This window comes from Halichoerus grypus, chromosome 2 (genome assembly GCF_964656455.1).
Source record: "Halichoerus grypus chromosome 2, mHalGry1.hap1.1, whole genome shotgun sequence".
In the NCBI taxonomy this organism is placed as follows: Eukaryota; Metazoa; Chordata; class Mammalia; order Carnivora; family Phocidae; genus Halichoerus; species Halichoerus grypus.
Genome location: NC_135713.1, coordinates 11,047,598 through 11,071,907, shown reverse-complemented (window position 1 = coordinate 11,071,907; position 24,310 = coordinate 11,047,598). Strand labels below are relative to the sequence as shown.

The following is a 24,310-nucleotide window of genomic DNA, read 5'->3' as shown; positions in this document are numbered from 1 at the left end:
ACCTCGTTCATGACTGTCAGCCTCCTTCACTCTGGCCATACTCCCGGGCATACTTCCCTGGGACCAACCAGAGAAAGCTGAATATGCACCCCTCACCAATCACACAGGATGCCCTGCTCCTTGGAGCTGCCTCCAGCTCCCCCACACCCGAAGCTGTCCCTTTTCGCCCCTAGAAAGTTTTCCCACTCCCCTGCCTGCTTTTGAGCGTCTGCTGAAATGCAGGCCGTGGTGACCGACTCTCGCTATAGCCAGCTCATAGCTTTTGCTCCTCTCATTTGGTTCGTCTTCATTTACTTCTACAGGATAGTTGATGAATGAACAGCACTCAGAAATGACTCAGTGCTATGTTGCCATTGCGGGTAATTTTGACAGCAGAGGGTCTCCTAACTGTTTTCCAGGAGGTGAGCTTTAATATGTTAGACACTGCAGATGGGGGCCTGCTCAATAGCATGAGGCGTTTGCTGTCAGATATCTTCATGCCCGCTCTCAAGGCCACGAGCCATGGCTGGGGCGAGCTCGAGGGCCTTCAGGAAGCATCCAGCATTCGGCAGGAGTTCTTGAGCTCTCTGGAAGGCTTTGTGAGCATCCTGTCGGGCGCCCAGGAGAGTCTGAAGGAGAAGGTAAGAATGAATAAGTGATTCCTTCAAAAGTTATCAGGTGGTGAACAAATCAACGTATAAGTATGTAATGCTTCTCTTAGATGGTCTTAATTCCATTGCCCAGCAAACCTTGAAAACATCTTGTGTGCATTTTTATTGCCCCTTCAAGAGGTGGTGGTGACTAGATTTAAATTCTTACAGTTCGGAGTGATTAATGCATTAGGGCTTCCTTAGAAGTGTTGGCCATGATGGAGGGTTTTATTCAGTCATATCAAACGTTTGACTGCAAACAGAAGTGTATGTGGCATCCCTCTGCATCCTAGAAGGAAAGGAATTTGGAACCAGGGTGTGTGTGGTGTGTGTGTGTGTGTGTGTGTGTGTGTGTGCACATGCGTGTGTGGGGTGGGTGGTGGGTAGGGATGCAGGAAATGTCTGTGTGTGCGCATGCGTGTGTGGGGTGGGTGGTGGGTAGGGATGGAGGAAATCCCGAAGATGAGACAGAAAGGAGAGAGGAGTTGACATATCTGGAGGGAGTGGACTGGGTCCTGTGGTTCAGCCTGTGACCAAAAGGGCCTTTAAGGATAAGTTTGGCAAATGTGGTTTAGCTTCCATCAAATTTGTGTGATCTACGGTAAGCCTGTGTTACTGGTTCCTTGGGGCAGAAGGTGGTGGATGCAAAACCATGACGGACAGCAGCCCAGGTCAGGCATCTATGGGAGACAGAAATGTAGCCTATGATACCAATAACAATGTATTTTTAAAAAGATTTTATTTATTTGAGAGAGAGAGAGAGAGAGAACGAGCAAGGGGAGTGGCAGAAGGAGAAGGAGAAGCAGGCTCGATGCTGGGCTCATTCCCAGGATCCTGAGACCATGACCTGAGCTAAAGGCAGATGCTTAATCGACTAAGCCACCCAGACACCCTACCAATGACAATATTATAGAGGAGTATTACTCCTCTCCAGAGAATACTGAGATGTATTGGACCTAGTGGGGGAAGGAGGCATTAGGGTTTCTAAAGGATGTGGAATGGGAGAGTGGAGTGACTTTCAATCCAGACAGGAGCGGGATGATTCCACCTAATATCTGAGTTGTATTTGCAATGAACTCTGATGCAGGCCATAGTAAGATGCAAATTGAAGCAAGTTAAATTGTTATTCTACCTAAAAAGCAGTGCTTTCGTAAGGTTCCACCTCCTATTGTGGTATAGCTATTCAAAAAAGTGGATGGATCGCCACCTAGCGGGGAGATTGTGCCACTTCACGAAGTGCAGAGCCCTCCCCTGGGAAACCAAGGATCTCTCTGGGAGATGTGGCAGGCGCAGAAGGTGGGGGAGGTCAGGGGTGGAGGCGTGCTGGGAGGTTCTTCCAGGCTGGGGGCAACGTGAGCACAAGCCCAGGGAAGTGGGGGCATATGCCTGCCCCGGTGGGTTTTCAGAGAGCTGTTGGAGCGTAGCCAAGTGAAAAACAGAGTGGGGAGTCTAGGTTCTGGGAGGTCAGAGTGATGTCTCTGAGCCCTACGGGGATGGGACAGACATAGAACTTCTGAGCATGGGAGCCAGGGCTGGAGGCCATCCCATAAGGTTAGAGCTGGTAGGGCTTTAGTAGGAAGCCAAGTGAAGGAAATGGGAAAACTCTGGTTCTGCCTTGGTTACCAACAAGCCCTTAGGGCCTGGGCTTTGTGATGTGGCTCCTTGGCCATATTAGCATTTGAGGGTGACAAATAACCACACCCCTTCCTGCTGGTTCTGAACCAGTTGAGAGAAATGTACTCGTTCTGTGGTTGGTAAACAGGGATTAGGCCTGAAACCTGAATTTAGGCATTCACAGTGCCAGGTGCACCTTTACCAGAAGGAAATGCCCTTCTCAAATATTGAGGTCCATTTATGTGTGTGAGAAAATGCACCAGGTTTCTTTGTCAAGTCAAAACCTAACAGACCTCCTTCTCCATCCTCTTCCTTCTCCCTCCCCTGAAACAAATCCATATATTTGACATTGAACTTGCTAACTATAAGAATGTTATTGGGTAAGGACATGAGAGTCTTTTCATCTGGTTAGTATCAAAAAAGAATGTAATGGATTAGAAATTACCCTCCCTCCAATCAATATCCTTGAAGCTCCCCCATAGTCTTTGGTTTTGTGAGTTGACTCTTCAATTTTTAAGTAATTTCTTAGTTCCTTATTAATTCCCAAATTTTGTAATGTTATGATGATTCTCTCTAGTACACTCTTTTTTCTTTTTTTTTTGACCCAAAATCTGCCCTCAGTTGTCTCCAGTGGTGTGCTCAATTCGTAAGGGAGGATTGAGCATTGTGTATCACACTGTGCTTCCAGGGACCTTTCTTCAGGGAGCAGGGTAGTTTAGAGAAGACCTTAAGATCCTTCTGAGCCTAGGGGTCAACCAGAAGTGTGTGTGTGTGTTTTAAAATTAGCATCATCTTATTATATAATTTTCATTTTAATTAGGTGAACCTTCAAAAGTGTGACATATTTGAACTGAAAACCCTGAAGGAACCAATCGACTACTTGACTCTAGCTAATAACCCCGAGACTCTGGAAAAAATAGAAGGTTGTATGAGAGTATGGATCAGACAGACAGAACAGGTAATTTCCAGAAACCAAACATCAGTTTCAGATGCCACTTTACTGAAGTAGTCAATGGAAGACAGTATATTGTATGCCGTTCCCATTTGCTTGAGTGTTTAACTTCAAGCCCCTAAAAAGGTGAGAAGTTCAATGCGATTTAATTTATAGTCATTAGTTAAGAAGAGATAGTAAGAATTCGAAGAGATGAAAGTAAATGGCTTTAAATACTTAGGTCACAAGAAGACTGCACTTTGCCAATTGTTTTCTCAAGGTGTATTTTACTTGAGAGAGGACCTCTGTAGAAGTACAAGTTTTCCAAACACTGTGCCCTCCAAAAAGGAGCTTGAGACTTAACTTAAAAAAAAATATTTTCAGAAAAATCCTAAGTGAAGGTGGACATTGAATCAAAAAGTAAGCACAATGAAAATTAACCAACTTAAGGCACGGGGGCTTTCCAAGGTTCTATTGTTCCAAGATTATACAGTAAGTGGATAGTCAAGGAAGCTTTCCGAGGACAGGTCCTCCAAAAGTTCATTAAAGCTTTTTAAATAAGTAGTTTTCAGTTAGAGCAAGTCAACTACATTTTTGTTAAAGGGTTAAAAATGGATACAAGTAAAAGACTGTCATTTGAAGCATGCACATGAATAAAAATATATCATGATTCCGGCAACATAATTGACTTATTTCCTTATTTTTTTTGCCTGTGCATAACTATCATGCTGCCAGCCCTAGTCAGAGGTTCAAGGCTCTGCTGTGCATTTTCAGGTCCTTGCAGAAAACAACCAGCTGCGTAAGGAAGCGGATGACCTTGGGCCCCGTGCAGAGCTGGAGCACTGGAAAAAAAGACTGTCCAAATTTAACTACCTTTTGGATCAATTAAAAAGCCCGGATGTGACGACTGCGTTGGCTGTGCTTGCTGCCGCCAGGTCCAAGCTTCTAAAGGTTGTCAGCCATTTCTTTTTGCTTTGTGACACGGGAGTGAAAATTCTCTGTGTGCATTTTCATGTCATGGAGTAACTAGGTACAGAAAAATGTTATTACACCTTTAGGAACAAACTTTAAGGTTGGATAATATCCCCCTGTTATAATTCTGAGTACTGTGGAAATAGCCTTTGAATCAACGGTATCTGTTGGCCTGTGTCCATGTAAGTACATGTATTAATTAGAGGGCATTGCATGTAATTAAGATGTAACGTAGTATCACGATTATGTATATATTTGGAATTCAGACCAACCAGGAGTATTAAAATAAGAACTTAACTTGAATATTTTTTTTTTTTTTTTAGCCCTAGAATATTGCTTTTATACCCCTGTGTAACAAATTACCCTACAACTTAGCAACATAAAACAGCAAACATATATTATGTCACAGCCTGTGGGTCAGGAGTTGGGATGCAGCTCAGCCGGATGCCTGTGACTCAGCATCTCTCCTGAGATTATGGTCAGGGTGTTGGCTCATCTGAGGCTCGCCCACCCCAGGGGAGGACCTGCCTCCAAGTTGCTTGTGGGGTTCTTGCAGGGTTCAGTTCCTTGCTGGCTATTGGCTGGAGGCTTCCTTCAGTTCTTCACCATAGAAAATATGGGAATGAGGTGCAAAATGGATCCAGGAGCCAGTGGAGGAGAGAAGGTGTGGGTTCAGATGGGGTTGGTGCCCTCTTGGTGCTCTGTCCTAGTTATTGAGTAGATTTTATAAGAGAAGGCTGTGAAGAGATCCCTTTAAAACTAAAGTCAAAGAATTTAAACTGCTCTTCAATGTGGCAATACCCCTCATTCCTGTGGATTCAGCTTGATGCGAGAGGCATAGGATAAACTGAAAGTCTGACACAAGAGACTTGGGGTGACTTTTAGCAGCTGTGCTATTGGAAGTTCCTTTGTAATCGATGCATTAACAGTGCTTTCCTGTCTTGTCCTTAGACTTGGAGGGAGATGGATATTCGAGTTACTGATGCAGCGAATGAAGCAAAGGACAATGTCAAATATCTGTACACGCTTGAAAAATGCTGTGACCCCTTGTACAGTAGTGACCCTGTGAGTTAAAGATCTCTACTTGCTTAATCTACTGATGACCGTTTTGCACTGGCTGAATTGAGCGTGCAGTTTGGTTCATTAATATTACAATCTGTTGGAAAAGTCTTTGAAACCTCTTTCTACTCTCAAGAAAATGATATATGTATACAGTTGACCCTCGAGCAACATGGTTTTCGACTGCGTAGGTCCACTTACATGTGGATTTTTTCATAAACACAGTACAGTGCTGTAAATGTAGTTTATCTTTCTTAACCATTTTCTTTCATCTGGCTTACTTTATTGTAAGAATATAGTATATAATACACAAAACATACAAAATATGTGTTAATCAATTTATTATGTTATCGGTAAGGCTTCTGGTCGACAGTAGGCTATTAGTAGTTAAGTTTTTGGGGAGTCAGAAGTTATGCGTGAATTTTCAACTACATGGGGATTGGTGCTCTTAACCCCTGCATTGTGTAAGGGTCAACTGCACTCATGTCTATCTAGATCTGTCTATCTCTGTCTGTTTATGATGAATATGCAATATTATATTTTAAAAACCCTTATTGTATATTCCAGTTTCCATTAAGTATTATAATTGATATTCTGGATGATACTCAAAGAAGTGTGGGAAGGGTTATCAGCTGGTGTTTTATCTTTTAACTTTAGGGAGTGCCTGCTTTTATTTATTATAAAATTAACTGTTAACCTTGTCATTAACAGAAAGTTAATGTTTCTTGCATAGAAATAAAATTTGATTAACTGCATATGACTAAATAATACAAATAAAATTACCCTTAAATAAATTTATGTGAAGTGAGAGTTAATATTTTAGTGGTAGTGTTAGTAGTGTTAGTTAAGTTAGTAGTTCGTTAGTAAGTAGTTCATTAGTGTTTGTTAGTAGTTTGTTAGTAAGTAGTTAGTGGTGTTAGTTAATATTTAAAAAATTAAAAAAAAGTCTCATAGCTAATTTTATTCTAATGAAGATTGAATGGTTCGACTATTAGAATTTTGCTGAATTTGATATTTGTTTCTTTGAATTCTCTCGTGGTGTCTTCCAGATATCCATGATTGATGCTATTCCTACACTTATAAATGCAATTAAAATGATCTATAGTATCTCTCAGTACTATAACACCTCTGAGAAGATCACATCTCTGTTTGTAAAGGTGAGTGCATAGAGTCCATGGTCACTTATATTTTTTTTGCCATTTTAAATTTTTTAATAGTTAGAAATTACCACATTGGCATAATTCAGTGTGTGTGTATCCTACAATGAGAGAAAAAGTTTTAATCTCTCAACAGAGAGAATTAAGTGTATTTGTGAGGCTGATTCTCACAAATCATAAAGCATTATTTCCAAAGTAATTATTATAATAAATATGGTGTTATTTATATAATAAAAATAAAAAAAATAAAGATTGTCTTTGAATTTCTTTCCCTATGTTATTTAGCACATTATTTATTCCTATTGGGTAAATTTTTATTAAGAAAAACTATATTTAACTGGCTTTCTCCTGTTTTATATTTCATGTGCCACTTTTTCAAATTTATCTGATGCCACAGTTGTTTACTTGGTTTATTAGAACAGTAATCATGATAATGAAATCCACTTGCAATGTTTCAGTAATCCATAAAGCAATTATAATGATTCTGCCAAAAAACATAACGATCTTTAAACCTTATGTCCTAACTCATAACTGTTTGTGGTGAGCACTGTTGCTTTTCCCATTTTGAACAGTCCCTAAGAAGTAAATGACTTTCATTACCAAGGTGAAAATTTTAAGCGTTGTATTAAGATAGAGGCATTTTTGTCTCATCCGGGCTTGTGTTGCGGATGCTAACATACTACGAAGCATGGCTCTTGCTGGGAAGGGGGACGTCCACCCCGAGAGCTGGACAGGAGACTCCCTTTCTTCTGCTCTCTGTCAGGCACTTCAGGCAGAAAAGGGAGGGAAATCCACGAGATTCTTGCTGCACTTCTTCCCACGTTCAAAGGACGCGTTAGGGTCGTGAGGGATATTCCTTTGAGCAGGAGACTCAAAAGTCAATTTGTGTCATCACACCAGGCTTCATGCATATTATCGGCAAGGCCTGTTTTTGGACAAAATTGTGAAACCATCATTTATCTAATTTTGAAAACCCTTTCACTATGGAAATTTTGAGGCAGGTACAAAAGGAAAGAGAATGGTACACCAGCCCCCCATGTACCTGTTACCAAGGTTCCGCCTGCACGCCATCCACCTTATTTCATGCGCATACTGACCTTTGCCCTACACATCCCAGACATCAGGTCATTCCGTGCACACTGGATAGTCATCTGGTTTTCCTTTTAATTTATAAAAAAAAAAAATCACAAGAAAATTCTGAAAGTTTTTTTACAGTTTGGGAGGAGGGATAAAACGTGAGTGCATATGGAAGTCAGCTTGACTCTCTGTTGCTTCTCCCTTTGACATGTCTGCTCCGGCTCCTGGTGTCTTAAAATGACCAGGGTGGACGGTCCTTCTCAAGGCACTTGGAGACTGTGAGTTACATGTTAGAGCAGGCTACCTAAGGAGACTAGGGGACTCTCAACAGCTTTTAGATAGGGAAGTGAATCCCTTCCTGGCTGGTTAAGGTGTTCATCCGGCATACACAGGGGTGCCTGAATTGTTGATTTGCCATAGTGCTTCCAACTCTGATTTTATAAATGACTTTGACAGTCCATACTGGAATCTAAAAAAGTCAAACAAATAGAAGCAGAGAGTAGAAGGGTGGTTGCCAGGGGCTGGAGAGAGTGGGAAATGGGGAGATGCTGGTCAAAAGCTACAATTTTCAGTTATAAGATGAATAAATTCTGGGAATCTAAAGCACAGCATAGTGATTATAGTGAATAATACTGTATTGTGTACTCAAAAGTTGTTAAGAGAGCAGATCTTAAGTCTTTTCAACACACATAGAACGGTGACTGTGAGGGGGTAGATGTGTTAGCTTGATTGTGGTAATCATTTCACTCTGTATATCAATATCAAGCATCATGTTGTACATCTTAAATATATACCATTTTTGTTTGTCATTTATACCTCAGTAAGGCTGGGGCAAAAAAAAATGTTGGTGCTGGATCATAGTTGTGATGGAAAAAAGTAAACCTAATGTCAAGTTCATAGATTGTACACTCTGAGAGGTAGAGGAGTCAAGGACCCTCTAGTCCGGCTGTTGACTGATGGCTGTTTTATGTACTTCACACCATTTTATTGGGACATTCCAGGTGACTAATCAGATGATATCTGCGTGTAAAGCCTATATTACCAACAATGGAACCGCTTCCATCTGGAGCCAGCCGCAGGATGTTGTGGTGGAAAAAATATTGTCTGCAATTAAGCTTAAGCAGGTAATGGTCAGCTTAATAACATATTCAGATAACGTTTTATTATTTGTATGTTGTTTTTGCTGATGCATCTTAAATCACCTGGCCGTGACTGTATTATTGGTTACTCAAAAGTCATTCTTTTCGTAAAACAGTAATTCTTTCTTGTTAAGAAAATTGAATGTTAGTAAATCTGCTCTCACAATTTATTCACTTATTCTATCGTTTTGGGGACCGGTTATGTCCCAACACCACACTCAGTAGCAGAGGTGCAAAGATGCAGTAGTCTGTTTAGTTTCTTAGGGACAAATGGGGAGCTAGACGCAGAGGGAGGCTACTGTTGGCCAGGGGGACCACGTGGAAAGGCTGTGACATTGAGTTAGATCATGAATAATTAGGAATTTGCTAGATTGGGAGTTGGGAAACATGACATTCCCAGCTGAAGAAAGGGTACATACAAAGGCATGAAACTTGGAGGGTTTGCAATTCTACCTTAAATTTGTGGCTGCCTCCAACTTAAGAGAATAAGGTTGGTACCTGTGTTATGTTCCCTTTCTAATATTTTGGTTTTTAACTTTAAGGAATACCAGCACTGCTTTCACAAGGTGAAACAAAAGCTTAAACAAGACCCAAGTGAAAAGCAATTTGAATTTAGTGAGATGTATATTTTTGGAAAATTTGAAACTTTCCACCGACGTCTTGCCAAGATAATAGACATCTTTACAACCTTCCAGACATATTCAGTCCTGCAAGATTCTAAAATTGAAGGGCTTGAAGACATGGTCACTAAATACCAGGTTCTGTTCTTCCTTTCTTTCTTTTTAAAAAAGGTTTTTTTATTTTTATTTTTTAAAATTTATTTATTTATTTATTTGAGAGAGAGAGAGAGAGAGTGAGAGTGAGTGGAAGAGGAGCAGAGGGAGAGGGGGAAGAGCAGAGGGAGAGGGAGAAGCAGACTCCCTGCTGAGCAGGGAGCCCGATGCGGGGCTCCATCCCAAGACCCTGGGATCATGACCTGAGCCCAAGGCAGACACTTAACCGACTGAGCCTCCCAGGCACCCTTAAAGATTTTATTTTTTTTAAAAGTAATCTCTACACCCAGCGTGAGACTGAACTTAACAACCTGGAGATCAAGGGTCATGTACTCCACTGACTGAGCCGGTCAAGCGTCCCCAGGTTCTGTACCTTAAAACTAAATTTGCTACCCTTATCCATAACTAAAACTTTAATATTTTGTGCAAATATCTATATTTAGAATGATTCAAATAATCCATCTGTAATGTTAGATGGAAGCTCACGGCCCTTGAACGATAAAGAAATTAAATCTATATGAGAATTGTGTAATGGTGCTAATATGTTCTTTTCAGTTATGTGATTATGAGAATGACTTCTCAATACTCTAAAGTTAATCATCATTAGTAAGAGCATTTTCATTAGTAGCACAAGAAAAATGTTTGAATATAACTTATTATTTCATTTATTCATGCAAGAAATATTTAATGAAGCACATACTACGTGTCAGGAACTAGCTGACACCGAGTTCTGGGTGCATCCAGTTGTGGCTACATTTAGCATTTCATTTGGACCTATGTTAACAAAATAAGGGGACCAGATTTTAATTTAGCCCGACCGTTCCCAATTACTTTGATTTTTAACTGCTTTATCTTATAAGGGTATATGTGTAACTCATCTTAGTTTTTAAGCGGGCACAGTGATCTAATAATGTTTTGAAGATCTTTAAAAAAACAATTTACAAACAAAATGGGTTTTAATTAATTAATTAATTAATTAATTAACTTACTTATTTTAAGATTTTATTTATTCATTTGAGACACAGAGATACAGAGAGAGAAAGAGAGAAAGCATGAGCAGGGAGGGAGGCAGAGGGAGAGGGAGAAGCAGGCTCCTCGCTGAGCCGGGAGCCTGATGCGGGGCTCGATCCTAGGACCCTGGGATCATGACCTGAACCGAAGGCAGACGCTTAACCATCTGAGCCACCCAGGCGCCCCCAAAATGGGTTTTAGATTCTTAGTCTAGGTATAGTCAAGTTTCTCTTGTTTGGGGACAGTAATATTAAAAGCTAATTTTTTTTTCTTTTTTTTTGTACTTGAATTTGAAAAGGATCATGTAATTTACTGCCACACGTTGGTTTTTGTACTCTTAACAGTTTAGGCTAATATCAGGAATTTTTTCATTTCCTGAGTAGACCAGATTTTAGGAAAAGAAGAAAAAAAGACCTTTGTTATATAGCAGGAAACATTTTAGGTGGGCTGGGTTATCTTAGGTTATCTTATCTTAGGTTATCTTCAGGGTGGATAATCTGTATCTGAAACCGACCTTTTTGTAAGACAAAGACAGAATGTGTTCATTTACTTTTCAGTTTCGAATTTATTTATTTTCTATTCTTAATGAAAAAATAACTTTGGAGCATATTTCAAAGTTTATTTTTGAAGGAGAAGTTGAACTATACATCTAAATGCAGATAAAGACTTTTCTAACCTGATAAAAATACTGGGAAGAGAAATTGCTTTAAAAATCTAAAGTGAAATGAGGGTTAAAACGAACGTACCAGAGGGTAGTGACATAAAATGTAGCTGGTGCATGAAAGCAACAAGTGAGATTTTTGTGTTAGTACCGATGTTAGAAGTTCAAAATGGTGACTGTGGAAGGGAAGCTCAGGCTCCTTGCATAGCTATCAAGGTCCTGTCCACCCCTCCCACCTCCTTGCCTGCCTTTCTTCTTTGATGTTCTCCAGATACAAGTCAGTTCAGTCCACCTTAGGGCTTATAGAGCTTTTTTTCTGGAAAGTTCTGCCTCTGGATCATCACATGGTTATTCCTTCTTGGCTTCCAGATCTTCATTTAAATGACCCTCTCAATTAGATTTTCCTTGATCTCTGTTCCTCTCAATCACTCTATGTCACATTGCTCATTTTATCATGGTGTGAAATTATCCTGTTCATTTATTTGTGCTTTACATAGATTCTGACCCCTCTCCCACACTGAGGATGGACGTCCTCTGAGGGCAGGGACCTTTGTTTTTTCCGTTCCTTCCTGTGTCTTCAGAGTTCACTAGCGTATAATAGATGTGCAATAAGTACCTGTCAAGTAAATGATTTAGTAGATCAAGTTTGATTAGTTGGGTTAAGGTCATGATTAATCAGTTTATTAACTTAATACTCTTCAGTGACCATTTGTATACATTGCACATAACATGATGGGCAGCATTATATGGATACAGTGTCTTCGTAGAACTAATTTTGTACTTAAACAGCAAGGAAGGGTAGGTTTTAATTAGTAAACTTGATTCAAGAAGTTATGCAGCTTATACACTTTTGTCTATTGAGAGGTTCGAATTGATGTTTAAATGGAAATGACTTTGAAGAAGAGATGATGGAAGGAGGCTCAACTTTCTTCATAAAAATTATATGCCTCTGTCAACAGTGTGGGCACCTGAGTTTGAGAATGGCTTAGTATCTGGTTAAGAATGGTCGTAGAGCATGATGGCTCATTATCCTGAGCAAACAAAACGTATATCGTTTTACGTATTATCATAGTATTCTCAAGGAGGCGAGTTGCGTGGTTTGTACTTCTGTAGTCTGTGGCTGTGCAGGATAGGAGGAAGCAGTTAATTCTGGAGAGTCTTTAAATGGCAGATTGTGGTTTGATGTTTTATTTAAGACATGTGAGGCCTGGAAGATACTTTTTCATCTTCAGATATTATAGGCTGTTTGGGTTCTGTTAGTGTTATTTATTTTCTGAGAAGACTTAAACTTTTCAATGAAAAATGTTTTAGTAAATTCTACTCTGGGCTTTTTTTTTTTTTTTTTAATTTCAGATGTCATTAGTAAGAAATTTTTAGAGAAAACATCTCTCCTACTTTTCAGATGTGGTTTATTTTCTATTTTTCTTTAGGAATACGTAAAACCTCGTGAAAATGCTTTCTAAATGATTTCTTTGAATGCACTAGGCAACATTATATTGCCTCTGATAAGCATTAAGCAATGTGAATAATTAAAGAAATAAGGCTCCTTTTAAGTTGATTTTTGGGGAATGATTATACAGTTCTTCATTTAAAGGTCATATTTAATTAAGTAATGCAAGAATATTGAAATATTGTCTTACTTCTTTCATAACATTTCAGAGTATGGTTGCTACCATAAAGAAAAAGGAATATAATTTCTTAGACCAGCGGAAAATGGATTTTGATCAAGATTATGAGGAGTTTTGCAAGCAGACTAATGACCTTCATGTAAGTCATATAATAAAATTCCTGTTGACAGTTGTGTGTTTATTTTTTCCAATCTGTATAATGCTGCTAATCATTAACCATTCAGAAGGGAGAGGCATCTTCCTCACAGAGGTGACCGATCACAACCTCAGCCTGCATTTTGTGATTTCACATTAATAATTGAAGGCTCTTTTTCATGGTTTAAAGGGTCATAAATATAGCTTTGGATAATGATCTGTAATCACAGACTTCTGCACGTCTTCCATCTTCTTAGAAAATTAACTTTCTTCTTCTGTTGAAATGTGGGGTTATTAGAATTTAGAAATTCGTTTCCATTTGTTTGTTACTTTATAGCAATGATTCTGACCAACTGTCTGGTAGTTGCCAAGGCAGGGCTGCAGCTGGCCTGAGAAGCAGCAGTACCAGACCCCACTCAGCACTCGGGTCCTTCTTGGTCTGCAGCCTCTTTCTCTTTTTCCTTCTGCCCCCAGCCCCCCACCCCTTCTCACGGAAGACCAGCCTTCTTGACTTCCAGTCCATGTGGGCAATGAATGGCCATTAGCAACTTCTGAGAACATATATCAGGACCAGCCCCAGCTTCAAATCCCTCAGGAAAGGGTTGGGTTGGCCAATTCTAGTGGAGTGTCTAGGCCTGGACCTGTCACCTGTGGGTTATGTGGTAAGAGTAGGGAGGTTGGGACCTCTCGGAGTCGGGGGGAGATTGGGAATGTTTGTCATTAGAGGAGGAGGATCAAGGAGGGTAAAGGGGAGATGACCCCATAGCTGTCTACCATAGCTCGTATTCAAACTTCTTTTCATCCTAGTGAAGTGCTAAGTATACACCTTTCTGCTTATAAAAGGAAAATGGCCATTCTGTTACTTCTTTTCCAAAATTTTTGGTTTGAAGTCAATTTCTACACTTGAAGGAAAAAGAGCTCTGAGGGGGCGGGTTCAGAGGTAAAAGGAATCATAATAGAATGAGCTAATTCTATATGGTAGGTACTGTCCTAAGCACTTTATGGGTGTTAACTGCTTAATAATCACAATAATCCTATAAGGTGGGTGCTGTTATTACCCTCATTTGCAGAGGAAGAATAAGGCACAGTTTTGTTGTTGTTGTTGTTGTTGTTTTTTTAAGATTTTTATTATTTATTTGAGTGAGAGAGACAGAGATAGAGCACAAGCAGGGAGGAGAGGGTGAAGCAGGCTTCCCACTGGGCAGGGAGCCCGACGTGACTCGATCCCAGGACCTTGGGGTCATCACCTGAGCTGAAGGCAGACACTTAACCAACTGAGCCACCCAAGTGCCCCAGGGGCAGTGGATCTTGATCTCTTTTTGGAAATCGATGGGCAGTGGCAGTCCTGATTCTCTGTGCTTCCCAACAGTTTTGGATCACATGGTATTTCAGTAGCTTGTAGGTGGGATAGAGGTAGATGGTGAACACCTTTAGGGCAGGAATTGTCTTCATTCCTATTTCCATCTCCAGGGCACCTTACATAATTGGAGAGCAAAGAATGCCAAATTAATGTGTGAGTCATGAATTAATAACAACTAGATTTACTGCAATTAAATAATCATTTACTGTACATCAGTTAATCATTGTGCTTTTATGCTGTGGGTTATAAATAAAGAAATAAATCCTGTAGATTTGCCCTGAGAGCTCACAGTCAGACAGAGGCAGACATGTGATACGATTAAAATATACATATATGTTAGAATAAGGGGTACATCATTTAAATAAGGGCAAATAGTGGCTAAATAGGGCGAATAGTGGCTAAAATGACCAACTGTAACAGTATAATATTCTGATCTTGTACCTGGAAGTGAGGATTCAAAGATAAAAGGACATATTCCAAAGAAGTCCTAAGGAAGCTTACAGGGAGGACAAGCTATAACACAGGATATTGTAATTGCAGCAGCTGGTGAGGGTAGGATGTGACCCTAGGAGAATACCCCTACCCTCTGCTTGGCTGAAATTAGTAAAGGCTTCAGAGCGGAGGCTACACCTCATGCTAGAACAATATGTTGTCCAAGTACATGGATGGGGGACATGAGAGGAGTGGGGTGACCTTTTCAAGACTGTGCCCACTTTGTATAATACCAAGAATATAATTTTACAAATGCCCTACAGCCTGGTTTTAAGGCATTAGTTATAGATGCTAGTTCCTATTCTCACTAATCTTTTTTTTTTTTTTTTTTTTAATTCAACACTATTGTTTATCTCCTCTTACACCTCAAACATGGTCTACTTGTCTCTTTGGTTGGATGACCAATTTTCCTTTGACTTCTTTGTTGCTTTCTCCATTCTCTCATTCCTTTTTTTTTTTTTTAAGATTTATTCATTTATTTGAGAGAGAGAGACACAAGCTGGGGGGAGGGGCAGAGAGAGAGGCAGAGAGAGAGAGAGAAGCAGACTCCCCACTGAGTGTGGGGCCCAACGCAGGGCTTGATCTCATGACCCCAAGATCACGACCTGAGCCAAACTCAAGAGTACAATGCTTAACCAACTGAGCCACACAGGTGCCCCTCTTTTTTTTTTTTTTTAAAGATTTTTATTTTTAGGTAATCTCTACACCCAATGTGGGGCTCGAACTCACAACCCCGAGATCAAGAGTCACACGCTCCACTGACTGAGCCAGCCAGGTGCCCTTCCATTCTCTTTTTCTTAACCAGCCCCTTTCTCCTTTAAATTACTCATCCACTCTCATGAATTCGGCCCTTGTCTCTATAAGATCAGGGTGAAAATACTGACCTTTCCACAGCTCTGGTTGGAGTTGAGGGCAGAGGTGATGAACCTTGGAGATAAGGGATGGAGGGGACTGTGGTGTCTCCAAGATAAAGACTGGAGGGCATGGGGGGTGGTGGTGGTAGGGGTACATGAGTGGTTTGCATCAGGGCTGTGTCCAGCGCTCCACAGCCCGGGGGATCAAAGCCTGGAATCCTATCCAGGTTGAGGGTTCCTGCTGGTGCTAACTGGTCAAAGAGAGGGAGTGCCTTGGAACCAGGTGAGTGTTGGAAGTCTAGAAGCATACTGACTCCAGCAGGCAGATAAGGCAGTATTTAGTAAAGCATGAGCTGTTGAGATGTCAAGCTGAGAGAAGAAGAAACTGAGTAGGATCCGAGAGCCCAGAACTAATAAGAGGACTAGTATGAAGATTCCATGGCCAGACTCCACAGGACTGTAAGAATGGGCCTAAGGATGAGGGAACAGAAGACGAATCCAAGGTCTTAGATGTTCATACAGAGCTTAGCACAGGGTTTTGTGAAGCCACAGTGTAGAAGAGGAAGGAAAACCAGGTACAAGTGTTAGGGTTCAATAAGTTGCTGCTGTCTGAAGTTCGAGGGAGGGACTGGAAGCATTGCAAATGTTCTAGTTGTGCACACTTTATACACAATTTTTTTTTCTGTGAATGTAGTGACAACATTTGAGTTAAACGTTTATTTAGGTAGGCTAACTGTACTGTTTTTTTTTTTTTTTTTAAAGATTTTTATTTATTTATTTGAGAGAGAGAGAATGAGAGACAGCACGAGAGGGAAGGGTATCAGAGGGAGAAGCAGACCCCCCGCCGAGCAGGGAGCCTGATGCGGGACTCGATCCCGGGACTCCAGGATCATGACCTGAGCTGAAGGCAGTCGCTTAACCAACTGAGCCACCCAGGCGCCCTAGCTGTACTGTTCTTTGGTGCATTTCTCAATCTTAGGATGTGGTCTTTGCAGAAGAAATAACATCAATCAATATATCTATATTTTTTATATATAAAGGGTATTCATAATATAGATTCAGTGGGAGTAGTGAGAAGTATTGAGAGCAAGAATATATTGTCATAGGTATAGTGATCCTTCAACTTTGGGGTTCTGCTGAATGGGGCAGGGAGCATTCCTACTTCCCCCCGGTAGCAATGTCTCTTCAAATGTTGAGTGTTTCCGTTGGTGTCCTGGATATTTCCAACTGGTTGTCTTGCCAAATTACTTGTGTACCATCAAGGTCATCTTGGTACTAATTCTCACTGCATATGCAACCAGCTTCCTGGTTTTATCCCTACATAAGTTAATGACTCCTTTAGAATTGTAGAGGCTCAAAACTTCCGTCTGGTAAAATTGACAAAAAAAAAAGGATTGATTGGAACTTTATCTTGAAGCAAGAGACAGAAAACAATGAAATAATTTTTCTGTCTTTAACTCAATTTAGATTTTAACGACAACTGTACTAAATCTTAACAGTGAACAAAGAAGAAATCACGTGCTTCATTTTTTGGTGCGATTTTTATTTTTTTTGGACAAAATTGTACAATGGTATAAGATGTATGATGTTCTCAGGACAACCTTAATGAGAATCATTTTGGAAAATAGATTTGAGGGCTTTATGAAAGAGGTACTTCTTAAAACTTTGATATTTAAGTCATTCCTTTTGAAATTCTCAGGAGTTATTTACTAATTTATTTTTCAGTAGTGGTCTTATGGCCCTGGGCTATGGACGTGTTTATATAGAGTGGCTTTGCCTTCCTTCTGATGGGGCCCCAGTGGTTTTGCCATTCCAGACTAGCTGTTATATTAATTTCTTAGGTTAGACCATTCTAGCTCATGCATAGTCTAAACTCAGACCCCCCCTCTAAGTATGGCACAGACATAGGATGAGTACTTGTGAAAGGTACCTGTTCCACAGAGCTGAAAATAGTTGCTGCATGGCCCTTTATAGAGGAAGTGTGGGATCATGATGGCCTGTTTCATCCATTCACGGCTCTGGGCAGTTGGCAAGCCCCCTTGCTGCTTTCCCCACCTTGTGGACAGAATCACTGCTTGGGCTCCTTTCTGCAGGGATCTGTTGAGAGGGTTAGGACCCCTCAGCTTCTCTACCCACACTGTGATAAAACCCCAGTCTAACCCCCAGGCCCTGTATCTGACCCAAATCCACGGAGCCTGCCACGGTGCCAATTCCCTTGACTGCTCTGGTTTTCAGGTCTCTCTTTGTTCTGGCTTCTGGGCATTTATCTTTCAAGCTCAGGTGAATATTAAATTTTCTGTTATATTTTGTCCTGTGCTGTATGTGTTCATAGAGAGTGGGGAGCTCTTTTGTCTTGCTGCTCAATAGGACTTTTTTCTCAATCATATTGTAATAATTTATGGTGACCGATGGTGACTACACTTACGTGAGCACTGAGTGCTGAGTAACGTGCAGAATTGTCAAATCAACGTGTTGTACCTGAAACTAACATGATGTTGTGTGTCAATTGCATTTTGATAAAAAATGCGTACTCTAAAATTTTTTTAAAAAGTAGGACATTTCTCAATGCAAATTCACTGTTTACAATCAGACTTTATTCTATTTTAGAATGAGTTGCAGAAGTTCATGGATGTTACATTTGAAAAGATTCAAAACACAAATCAAGCTCTAAGTATGTTAAAGAAATTTGAAAGGTAAAAAACAATAGAATTTGAAGCAAATTCTATTCTATTTTCTAAAACTGGGGTCATATGAGCATAATTTAGCTTACTTTATTATTATTAATTATTTTTTTCATATTCTAATGGAAAGAAAATCCTTTCTTGTCATTCAGCATAACAAAGTCTCAGTTTTTAAGTTCTTCAGATGATTAAGAATTTGTTTTATTTCCTGTTAGCTTTGAAGTAACTTGTGACTGCCTTTCATATTAATGTTTAAGTAACTTGAAAAAATTCTTATCAGATTAATGGTTTTGCCTAGATTTTAAGGATTGATACTATTTTTTTTTTTTTAAGTAAACTCTGTGCCCAACATGGGGCTTGAACTCATGACTCTGAAATCAAGAGCACATGCTCTACTGACTGAGCCAGCCAGGCAGCCCAATCCTATTTTTTAAAACCACTTTATAGTGATATAATGGATAGATTGATACTATTTTGATTTTTTAAAAATGCCAAATACCTCATTCTTTTCCATTACCGTATGTTTTTTAAAGGTTTTATTTATTTATTTATTTGAGAGAGAAAGAGAGAGTGAACAGGGGGAGGAACAGAGGGAGAGGAACAAGCAGACTCCATACTCAGTGTGGAGCCTGACGTAGGGCTTGATCTGAGATCATTACCTGAGCCGAAACCAAGAGTGGGACACTTCACCGACTGAGCTACCCAGGTGCCCCTCCATTACCATATGCTTTAAAATAAACCTTAATAAAGGAGATTGCTAGATATCTTCTCATTAATTCAACCATTTGCTTTTTAAAAAAATCAGATTGAACATACCTAATCTTGGTATTGATGACAAATATCGGCGTGTTCTTGAGAACTATGGGGCTGACATTGATATGATCTCTAAGCTGTATACAAAGCAGAAATGCGATCCTCCTTTGGCTCGAGATCAGCCTCCCATCGCCGGGAAGATTCTGTGGGCCCGTCAGCTCTTCCACAGGATTCAGCAACCAATGCAGCTTTTCCAGCAGCACCCAACTGTGCTCCAGACGGCTGAAGCCAAGCCCGTGATTCGCAGTTACAACAGAGTAGCCAAGGTGCTCCTGGAGTTTGAGGTTCTCTACCACAGGGCATGGCTTCAACAGGTGAGTCTCTACATGTGTGCTCCTCAAAGACGTCTACATTGTCAAATCAGTGGGAAACCCTCTGCTAGCCCAGGGCAGTTTTATTCCTGTAGAAAGTTGGATTTGTGGGTATTTCCTAAGGCAGGTTTGGTTGAATGTAGATAATCAAAGAGTACAATATGTCCATGAAGAAAAATAATGATTAATTTTGAAAAAAAAATTATAAGCCAGGTAACAGAAACTCATTTTTATTTAATTTACAGACTCCTAAGGGAGAAAGAAGATCCTGTTTATTGGTTGTTTTACCTAGTTGATTAGGATTTCTGACTTATTTTCTATCCATTAAGTTCTGTAATGGGTCAGTAAATACTAGTATGTCTCTGTTAAGCAAAGTCTTAAATTTTCTTTGGTTATACTAGGTTTGTCAAATTGTATTTCATACCCTACCAACACTTGTATCTCTCTGTAGATTGGCAGGAAGTGTCTCAGGGGATAAAATTCAGGCTGACAAAGCTACTAAAATGGTGTCTCATTCTCCTGGTTCAGCTTTTGGTGCCTGAGCCAATAACAGAGATGTCCCCATAGGGGTATTCATTGTTTTCCTAGATAACTGAAAACTGAGTTTAGTAGATTTTATGAAACTTTTGTTAGGAAAAATAATGGAGTAGGCATGAAGGTACCTCGGAGCTAAACGGCTTTTGAGAAGCCACCACTCTTGCACTCTTGTCTACTTATCTGTCGGGTGTGAGAGAGTCACAACCCAGACGTTTTGTCGGATTGACTGCATAGCTTCACTTGAAGCTTGAAGGCCCTTTTCTGAAAGTGACCTTAGAAGAAGAGTGTTGTCTTTAATTTGAGAAGCTTGAATCCATGTAAGAATACTTCCTGGTCAGCGTTCCCAGAAATGCTGAGCTAGATACCCTGTGTAGGCATTGAACTTTCCAATAGTAAAAATGTTGATCTCTTCACACAGGTTGAAGAAATTCACATAGGACTTGAGGCGTCTTTATTGGTGAAGGCTCCACGCACAGGGGAATTGTTTGTAAACTTTGATCCTCAGATATTAACCTTATTTAGAGAAACAGAGTGCATGATGCAGATGGGTCTAGAAGTTTCACCATTTGCAGCTGCCCTGTTCCAGAAACGGGATGTATACAAAAAGAACTTCAGTAACATGAAGGTATGGTACTTTAATTTTTTTCCTCCTTTCTGGCTAGCCCCAGTTTGTATTAAAAAAAATCTGGTGGTGTGTCACGGTTGAGGGGTAGCAAGTGCCCAGGATGACTGAAGTGGAGACTGCGAGGGAATGAGACTCTAGGGTCAGCAAGGGCCTGCTCATCACCGATCTCATAAACCCAGGGTATAAGTTTGAATGCACCAGGAAGCCATTGTAGGAATTGAAGCAGGAGAAAAAGGCATGATGTTTTTAATAATAAAAATTGTTCTTATTGCTAGGTAGAGAATAGATTTTAGGGGGACAAGAGTGTCAATGTGAAGGCAGCGTGCAGGCTGTTGTATTGGTTCAGGTTGGAGATGAGGGTGGCTTAAAATAGGGTGGCAGCTGAGTGGTAGATCAGTGGATTAGAGAATAATGTCAATAGCAGGTTATGAGGGAACTCGAGGATGATTACTTTGTTTTTGGTGTGAGTCACGCAATGGATTTACTGAAGTAGGGCGATTATGTATTACTGTGTAGGTCATTTTTCTGTATAACTTTTGCTCAGTAACATGCAGTGGCCCAGAATGAAAGTTCCATTTACAGAGATGGCAAAGACTGGATCTACTATATTTTGGAAGACAGGAGGGAATCAGTAATTTCCATCTGAAGCATAAGATGATTTTTAGAGTTCGAAATGGAGGTGTTATTCATGCAGATAGATATGTTAAGTCTGGAGTTGAGTGGAGAAGTCAAAGTGGAAGGCATAGTTTTGAGAGTTTTAAAAATATAGTTGGTATTTAGGGGCACCTGGCTGGCTCAGTCAGAAGAGCATGCAACTCTTTTTTTTTTTTTTTAAGATTATTTATTTGACAGAGAGCGAGAGAGAGAGAGAGCATGAAAGGGGGAAGGGGCTGAGGGAGAGAATATCTAAGCAGCCTCCCTCTGAGCACGGAGCCCAACGTGGGGCCCGATCCCATGACCCATGAGATCAGGACCTGAGCTGAAACCAGGAGTTGGATGCTCAACTGACTGAGCCACCCAGGCACCCCATGAGCATGCAACTCTTGATCTTGGGGTCATGAGTTGGAGCCCCACATTGGGCATAGAGATTACTAAAAAAAAATAAACTTGAAATATAGTTGGTTTTTAAAGTCATTGTCCTGGGTGAGATCTCCAAGGAAGAGAATAAAGATAAGAGTAGAGGGCCTAGGCTAAACTCTGGTTGTCCCAATATTAACAGGTCTGATAGAGGAGGATGAGTATACAAATAAAATTAAGGATTGGTCATTGAGGTGGGAAGAAAGGGTAAGAAAATCCTCATGCGGGAGGGAATGATCATCAGTGACAAATGCATCTTGTGCAAGGTGAGTGCAGAGATGCAGCCATGGTATTTGACAAGTGGAAAACCTCATTACAGTTTTATACTTCCTAACCTCATAGGATGAGGCCAGTGAGGCCATGCCTTTGCATAATGCTTTACATTTTAACCATTCATTATTCCATGTGATCTTATCCATAGCCACGTTAGGTAATTGGGATAGAATATTATTATATTATCTTATGACAAAACCATGGTTCAGAGAAGTTAAATGACTTAGCCAAGTTTTCATATCTAGTAAATGGCAGAAGTAGGACCTGAACCCAGACTTGTAGTCTACTGTTTTCCACTCCTTCATGTTATATTAAAAAGCTAATATTGTCAATGGACCGATATTCCTCAAATGTGGGCCCATCAAATACTGGTCAGCATGTTGAGATTCCCTTTAGACTTTTCTTGCCTGTTAGGAAAACCACTTAGTCAATTTACATATTTGCAAAGAAACTAGTATTTTTTACTAAGAAATAATATTTATCAGAATATAAAGTTGCTAATAATAATTTTGTCCACAGAATTATTATTTCAGTTATCTATTGCAGGTTAGCAACCAACCTCAAAATGTAGTGGCTTAAAACAATCATTTCATTATATTTCATGATTTCATGGATAAAGAGTTTAAGCAAGCCTTGGCTAGGTGATTCTTCTGTTCCATGTGGCATTGACTAAGATTATTTAGTTCAGCTGGCAGGTGTTGGATCTGGAAGGTCCAAAGTGACCTCATTCTCGTGTCTGGTTCTTTGATGAGTATAGCTCAAAGTTTCACTCAGTTGGGATTAAGGACTGGAGCATCTATGTGTGGTCTTTCAGGATGGAGGCCTCAGAGTAGTAGAATTTCTTATGTGGTAATTCAGGGTCCTAAGAGAGGACATTGCAGTAAACACAGAGGAAGCTGCATGGCTTTTAGGACAGCCTCATAGGTCTTAGCATCACTTCTGTTGTAATCAGTTGGGCTCCGTAAGTCCACCCAGATGCAAGGAGAGAGGACATGTATCCTACACCGTGAGGGAAGGAGGATCAAAAAATGTTTTAAAATGTTAAAATGTCATATAAATGACAATTCAAGGAAGTAAATTGTCATCTGGTTGACACTTATTGTATCTTAGAGGTTGAAAGAGTGAAAGGTCCCCACCCAACACGAGTGGCTGGTAGGAACAGATCTTTCGGAGGGTTTGGGGGACTACCTCCGATGTTGCAGAGTTATTGTGCTGAATATTTAACAGAGCTCTCTGGCTCCCACAGATACACCAAGGTAGCTGAGGGATTGTTTTCTTTAACTTTTCCTTGGAATGTAGTTCAAAAAGAAATGAGCCTGCCTAGACTAACAATTACGAGTATAGATTCTAAAGCCAATTTGATCTGGATACAAACCATTATCTTTGGGCAAATTATTTTACCCTTCTAAGCCTCAGTTTATCATCTATAAAATGAATAATATCTCATGGGGTTAAAAAGGATAAAAGGGGAGAAGTAAAATGATTTGCTTCCCAGATAGAGTAAGTGATGGACATTGAGAAAAGATAAGCCGTGGATAAACGCTTCAGCAAATGTGTAAGTAGCTGCTCATAGAACCACACAATGTAGGCTTTTCCAAAGTGGCTTTCATGGAAATTGAAAGAATATAGAGAAATTGTGGAAAAGTACTATATGAAGAAAGGATTATGTGGTCCGTTTGGGAAATGTTGGGTTTAACAAAATTCAGAAAATTTCATTGGGCTTCTTACTTTGTTCTTACAGTTTTCTCAGAATCATTAATATTAATTGTGATTGTCCAAGAGGGGAGATAGTGTATACAGTGTTTTTCAAACTTACCCATCCATGGACCATTTTTCTTTTCTTTTCTTTCTTTCTTTTTTTATTTATTTATTTATTTATTTTTATTTATTTATTTATTTATTTTTAAAATTTTTTTATTGTTATGTTAATCCCCATACATTACATCATTAGTTTTAGATATAGTGTTCCATGATTCATTGTTTGTGCATAACACCCAGTGCTCCATGCAGAACGTGCCCTCCTCAATACCCATCTCCAGGCTAACCCATCCTCCCAACCCCCTCCCCTCTAGAACCCTCAGTTTGTTTTTCAGAGTCCATTGTCTCTCATGGTTCTTCTCCCCCTCCAATTTCCCCCCCTTCATTCTTCCCCTCCTGCTACATTCTTCTTCTTCTTTTTTTCTTTCTTAACATATATTGCATTATTTGTTTCAGAGGTACAGATCTGAGATTCAACAGTCCTGCACAATTCACAGCGCTTACCAGAACACATACCCTCCCCAGTGTCCATCACCCAGTCACCCCATCCGTCCCACCCCACCCCCCACTCCAGCAACCCTCAGTTTGTTTCCTGAGATTAAGAATTCCTCATATCAGTGAGGTCATATGATACATGTCTTTCTCTGTTTGACTTATTTCGCTCAGCATAATACCCTCCAGTTCCATCCACATCGTTGCAAATGGCAAGATCTTATTCCTTTTGATGGCTGCATAATATTCCA

General features: G+C 40.1%; 1 protein-coding gene across 1 annotated transcript in view; it reads left to right on the top strand.

Annotated features, from left to right (window-relative positions):
- Positions 1–24,310, top strand: part of DNAH5 (dynein axonemal heavy chain 5) — a 216,419-nt gene that overhangs the window by 7,019 nt on the left and 185,090 nt on the right. Inside the window, exons 5-15 of the mRNA XM_078066500.1 lie at positions 399–620; positions 3,064–3,201; positions 3,949–4,125; positions 5,098–5,211; positions 6,255–6,362; positions 8,441–8,563; positions 9,121–9,336; positions 12,683–12,790; positions 18,100–18,185; positions 18,979–19,300; positions 20,253–20,459. Coding sequence (XP_077922626.1) covers positions 399–620; positions 3,064–3,201; positions 3,949–4,125; positions 5,098–5,211; positions 6,255–6,362; positions 8,441–8,563; positions 9,121–9,336; positions 12,683–12,790; positions 18,100–18,185; positions 18,979–19,300; positions 20,253–20,459 — 1,821 coding nt within the window. The remainder of the gene's footprint in view (positions 1–398; positions 621–3,063; positions 3,202–3,948; positions 4,126–5,097; positions 5,212–6,254; positions 6,363–8,440; positions 8,564–9,120; positions 9,337–12,682; positions 12,791–18,099; positions 18,186–18,978; positions 19,301–20,252; positions 20,460–24,310) is intronic.